The sequence below is a fragment of the Rhyacophila brunnea genome, unplaced genomic scaffold (genome assembly GCF_057557595.1).
Source record: "Rhyacophila brunnea isolate RB1 unplaced genomic scaffold, BYU_Rbru_1.0 scaffold_14, whole genome shotgun sequence".
NCBI classification, from domain to species: domain Eukaryota; kingdom Metazoa; phylum Arthropoda; class Insecta; order Trichoptera; family Rhyacophilidae; genus Rhyacophila; species Rhyacophila brunnea.
The window spans coordinates 2,670,760-2,677,357 of NW_028232796.1; the positions used below are offsets into that span (position 1 = coordinate 2,670,760).

The 6,598-nt window shown below is 38.8% G+C and overlaps 1 protein-coding gene across 1 annotated transcript; it reads left to right on the forward strand.

Moving 5' to 3' along the window:
* Positions 1-464: 464 nt before the first annotated feature.
* Positions 465-6,120, forward strand: Toll-6 (Toll-like receptor 6). Its single transcript, XM_085941811.1, has one exon. It carries the CDS (start codon positions 1,137-1,139, stop codon positions 5,037-5,039), a length of 3,903 nt encoding a protein of 1,300 aa, XP_085797937.1. The 5' UTR covers positions 465-1,136; the 3' UTR covers positions 5,040-6,120.
* The last annotated feature ends 478 nt before the right edge of the window (positions 6,121-6,598 follow it).

Sequence of the window (6,598 nt, forward strand, 5' to 3'; positions counted from 1 at the left end):
TATAATGTAGTATATATGTAGTTATAATGTACTAAATATGTATAACACAATAATACCTACATTTCCTTCAATCAATAATTTCATTTCATTGTTCCCTCGATTTAGCATTCACAAAAGAAATGAGCAAGCGACCTATCTCGGCCATTCGCTGATCTTTAAATAATATCCCACCGGTAAGTAAGTATCTTGAAATTTATATATCTGAAAGATTCTTTCCTTTGTATCCTGCAATCCTATTATCGAAGTCGGGGGAAAAGTATCTTCGAGCTTTGTATTTTATTATGACTTGCTCCTGCGAGCTTTCGTAGATATCTGGAAGTATTTTTGCTACGCTGCGTTCAGCACTCGGCAAAGTCCGGCGGCGATCGGCCACGCTCGCGGACGTCCGCCTCCCCTCCACTTTCTATGCCTTCTTCTGCCAGTTTCCGTTTGGCAACGGACAGTTGACGATCGGTCGCGAACTGAGTAGGATGTGCGCAAAATTTTTCTCCCTACCGGTTTTCGTTCGTTGAAAATTTATCTCAGATGAAAACTCGTTCGTGTTGTTTCACATAGAAACTGATCGCTTGAAAATTATTCGTGAAGTTTATGATTTTACGTGACTCTTTATTAAGTTGTAACTAATGTGCAGTTTCTGTCAGGAAATGACAAAAGTTTTAATCATTTGAACTGTTTTCTAAGGATACACACCCCTTTCGACATCCCTCATAATTCTGCGCGGAGATACAGCCCTTACTCTGGCAGTTCGAAAATTGTGACTATAAAATGTGCTTTATGGCAAAAACACGGTTTTTTGTCGGGTTTGAGATTAATCCTGCATAATTGCGCGAACTCATGTGTACCGATGCGGGGGTGAGGGTTAATTCAGAAGGGGTATATTACGGCAGCCTCCGGTCAAATCCTACCAGTCGGTTGGTGAATCCCGGTGGGCATACACTGGTGCTGTACCGGTAGTTCATTACCTATATTACGATACAATGACGGATAATAGTTGTAATCGTAAAACAGCAATGTGTACAAACTGTTTCAAAAATGTTTGACTGTTCAAGTTTTGATATCATTGATCTATATAGATAAGGATATCGAGTGATTTCACATTGGGATGCTGCATTCCGGAAACTGAATCCACTTCCAAAATGTTTTCATCATACATTGGAATGGCAGTCGGTCGAAGGATTCGGTTGAACCTTTTGGCTCTGTCCATCGGCGTGGTTATGAACGTCTACGGTTCCAACGATACAGACCAGGGAAGTATCCCTATCCAGTACGAGGTTCCTGATGATTGCCGGTGGGAACTGTCGGGTCCTGAAGGATCCGCCGACGTCGCCCTCACCTGCAAGTTGCGTACTATCAACAGCGAGTTCGACACCACCAACTTTAGTGTCATCCCGTCTGAGCATACCACCTCGCTCAGAGTTATATGTAACGACATTATATTGTCAAAAAGTTCTCTCGACGATATGAGTTTCACGCATCTCGTAAAACTGAGAGAGTTAGTCATCGACAACTGCAAACTGGGGCGGTGGCCATCTGGTGTGTTGACAGGATTGCGAGATCTTCGCATTTTGACCGTGAGAACCAAAAACACCGCCTGGGCTGCCATGAGTCTAGAGCTGGCGGCAGATAGTTTTTTGCCAGTGCGGCAGCTGGAAAAGCTAGACCTCAGCTATAACAACATCTGGTCGTTCCCTGAAAATATTTTCTGCCCGTTGACGAATCTCATTTATATCAACGTCTCGATGAATCGATTGCAGGACGTGAGCGATTTGGGATTCAGAGAGAAGACGGCCGCTCCTCCTCAGCCTCTCATCAGCAGCAATGAAGAATCTGACAAAAGTCCGCCGCCCTCGCCGCTTCTTCCATCAGCCACTTTGCCTTGCTCGCTGGACGTGAAAGTCTTGGACGCTTCGTCTAATCACTTCGTTTTGATGCCTGCTAACGGGTTCAGTGAACTGAAGAGACTCCGAGAGTTACATCTTCATGACAACGAGATATCTATGGTAGCTGATAGTGCTTTAGGAGGGCTGAAAAATTTACAAATTATAGATTTGTCCAATAATAAAATTGTTGCCTTACCTCCAGAACTATTCAGAGACTCTAAAAACTCCATAAAGGAAATATACCTACAGAATAATTCTGTCAGTGTCCTGACACCTGGTTTATTTGCGAATTTGGATCAGTTGTTAGCTCTGGACTTATCAAGGAACCATTTAACGAGCACTTGGATAAATAGCAATACCTTTACTGGTCTAATAAGAATGGTCTTATTGAATTTGTCATATAACAGACTCACCAAACTGGAACCGAATATTTTCAAAGATCTTTATACATTACAAATTTTAAATGTTCAACATAATATGCTTGATACGCTAGCTGCGGACACTTTCGCCCCTATGAATAATCTTCACACCCTAGTATTATCATTTAATAAAATTAAATATTTGGACGCTTACTCTTTGAATGGTCTATATGTATTGTCATTATTATCAATCGACTATAACGGATTGGAAGGTATACATCCGGAAGCTTTTAGAAATTGCTCGGCATTGCAAGATTTAAATTTGAACGGAAATGCATTGACTAAAATCCCACTAGCATTAAAAGATATGCGTCTACTGAGGACTGTCGATTTGGGAGAAAATGCTCTAACAACGTTGGACGGAGGGGCACTCCGTGGAATGGCAAACGTCTATGGAATGAGACTGATAGGAAATAAAATTGAAAATATAAGTAAAGATGTATTTTCAGACTTCCCGTCGTTGCAAATTTTAAATCTTGCCAGAAACAAAATCCAAGACATTGAACACGGAGCTTTTGATATGTTACACAATTTACAAGCAATTCGTTTGGATGCGAATGAATTAACTGACATTAATGGAATATTTGTAAACATACCTTCACTTTTGTGGTTAAATATCTCTGACAACAAATTGGCGTGGTTTGATTATGGTCTCGTTCCTCGTGGACTTCAGTGGCTCGACGTGCACAAAAATAATATAGAACAACTCGAAAACTATTATTTATTCGATGCAGAATTAAGTTTACAAACTTTAGACGCAAGTTTCAACAAAATTACTAAAATAGCAGCGCACTCGGTGCCGAGTAGTGTGGAACTTTTATTCTTGAATGATAATCTTATAACGGAAGTTGATGCACACACTTTTGTAAAAAAGACTAATTTAACTCGTGTTGATTTGTATGCGAATCAAATTGTTAGCATGGATTTAAACGCATTGAGATTGACTCCAGTCGATCCGGAGAAACCACTTCCTGAATTTTATATCGGAGGAAATCCATTCCAATGCGATTGCACCATGGAATGGTTGCAACGAATTAATAAACTCGACCATCTCCGACAGCACCCGAAAGTAATGGACTTGGAAAGTATATACTGCAAATTACTCTACAACAGAGATAGAACTTATATACCGTTGATTGAGGCTGAATCATCTCAGTTTTTATGCACGTACAAGACCCACTGTTTTGCTCTGTGTCAGTGTTGTGATTTTGATGCTTGCGACTGCGAAATGACGTGCCCGACTAACTGCACTTGTTATCATGATCAATCTTGGTCGGCAAACGTTGTCGAGTGCTCAGGGGCGGGCTACACTGAAATGCCGAGCAGTATTCCGATGGACGCGACGGAAGTGTACCTCGACGGCAACAATTTCGGCGAATTATCTAGCCACTCGTTTATTGGACGCAAGAATCTCAAAGTATTATATGCAAACAATTCAAACATAGCCGCTATATACAATCATACATTCAGTGGTCTGAGACGGCTTACAGTGCTCCATTTAGAAAATAATTATATTAAAGAGTTGTTAGGATTCGAACTTGCAACTTTAGAAGGGTTGAAAGAACTATACCTTCAGGGTAACAAAATTCATTATATTGACAATAGAACATTTGTGGAGTTAAAACAACTTGAAATACTGCGTTTGGACGGTAATAGAATATACGGGTTAGCAGTGTGGCAATTTACGCTAAACCCTTATTTAGTAGATATAGGTCTGACCGATAATCCCTGGTCTTGTGATTGCCAGTATTTGCGAAAGTTTCGAACCTGGTTACGCGGAAACGTAGGTAAAGTGATGGACTATGAAAAGATCGCTTGCGTGTTCAATAACGTGACGAACGCCGTAGGGCCTCGATTAGCGGACTTCAACTCCTCGACCTGTTCTAGCTTTCCTATGGGCGGCGCATCGATTGTAGAGAGTCAAGTGATAAACGATTATCTGCCCTTATTACTGATAACTGTGTGCGTGTTTGCTGTAAGTGTGGGGCTCGTGTGTGGACTCTTCTACTACCGGCGGGAGCTGAGAGTGTGGATTTACTCTCGTTGCGGGTTGAGAATGTGTTACAAGACTACGGCGTTCGAGGAAGAACAAGACAAAGAGAGGCTGTTCGACGCATACATCAGTTACAGTGTCAAAGACGAAGCTTTTGTCGGTCAGATGCTCGCTCCCGGTTTGGAGGCTGGTGATCCCGGGTACAGACTTTGTCTCCACTACAGAGACTTCAATGTATCCGCGTATGTCGCTGATACAATCATAGAAGCGGTGGAATCCTCAAAACGGACCATCGTAGTGCTATCTAAAAACTTTATTCACAACGAATGGTGCAGGTTCGAATTTAAGTCGGCACTTCACGAAGTGCTGAAAGAGAGAAGAAGGAGACTGATAATAATATTGATGGGCGAGCTGCCCATGAGAGATCTGGACCCGGATCTGAGGCTGTATCTAAAGACTAACACGTGTATTGTATGGGAAGATCGGCAGTTCTGGCAAAAATTGAGGTTTTCGATGCCGGATTTAAAGAAATCCTGTCATCACCAGCGCTCGACGGTTAATATATATGCGTCGGTGAGTCCTAGCCAGGTGGAGAGGTCTCGGAGTCCAGCGCTGCCGCCGCCGCCTCCGCCGGGAAAGCTTCCGCCTTTCCTTCCACATCCCGCGGGGAGTGTGGGCCTCAGCCCTCTGTCTACCCTATCTTCTCACCGCGACCCTCGCCGGCTTCCGCAGCCACTGTGGGCGTAGCGTATGATTCACCGCAGGTAAATGCCTCATTTCAATCTGCAAACAGATCTGCTTCTATTTTCCCTGCAAACCGTCCCTGATAGATTTAATGCTGCATTGTGTGATATTAATTATTATTGTAACCCTTTCGACGTTATATCAGAAAAATCGTGTAAATGGTGCTAAATATCTGATCAACAGTGAAGAATTTTGGTTTAAATTACAAAATTCAAAATAATACGTGCAAAAAAGCCAAGTCTTTTATATTTTGTTTGCGGAATCTGTGCTTCATTTTTTGCTGTATTGATTGGCAAAGTTCTGTGTATTCAACATGCAAATGTTGCTTCGGAAAATTTTAATGAAAATCAACCAGTTGAATCTCAATGCGGAATCATAGCGGAAGGGTTACAATATTGTGGTTTGAATATTTCCTTGATATTCGTACTTGTGTAATGTATAAATGTATTGTACCTAAATGTAAAATATTGAATCGATTTGCGAACACTTTCATTTAATTAGTGTCGAATTATACTCGCTTTTGTCAAACGTATCGTTTTTGTATCAAATACGATATTTTAAAATTTTACCACTTCGAAAAATCTCGAAATTATCATTATCAGCCTAATGTATAATTAAATAAACATAAAAAATCCTAGTTCCTACGAAATATTTATTACTTTATATGTAAGTTATTATAACTAGGAAATGTACAGAACAAAAAGGATACAAAATGTATTCAAATATTTTTTTATATGATTTTATAGAGAGAGTATTTCAAAAACATTCATTTTATTTATTGTAATTCATATTCAGTTTTTATTTACAATTTTATTGTGCTTAATCAAAGCTTGTATTTCTGTTTGTATGTTCTCCCAATATCAAATTTATTTGAAAAAAAAAAACAATTTAATTTTTTGAATTTTAATGTCAGACTTATATTTTTTTGTATATAATTGATTTATATTATTTGTAAATACACATTAAATCTATTCTTTATTCTGTAAAATAAAATCTACCAAATGCTAACAGTATATAAAATAGTCGTAGAATTAAAAGACGTTATTGATTGTTATATATTTTTTTGTTTCCTGAATAAAACAAATTTATCGAATTTCAAAAGTTTCTGTTTTCTGTTGTCCCGACTTCAAAATCATTACATAATACCAATAATACTCAGTTACACACACAAACACATTTGATTCGTAGATGCACGACATCGATTAGAACAAAATCTGAGAAAAGACTTAATTTCTCTGACACGACAATTTTGGAATCGTTCAACTAAAAACCCGTTATTTTTCATAGAAGGAAAAAATACTTTTATATAGGTAGGTACTTTAGTGCCTCCTTCAAAAATATCTAGTTATTTTTTATTGTGTACCTTGAGCGTAAATGATTGATTTTTTTTAAAATAATCATATTTTTAGACATCCTTCAGATAGTGCATACCGAAATATAATAATTAATAGTCACATTATTTTCATAATTTTAGTCAAATTTATATTAGGTTTTGATTGTATTCTTTCATTGGCTGATATTTTTTTGCAATTTTACTTTTTATTTTTATATAATTAAGCATA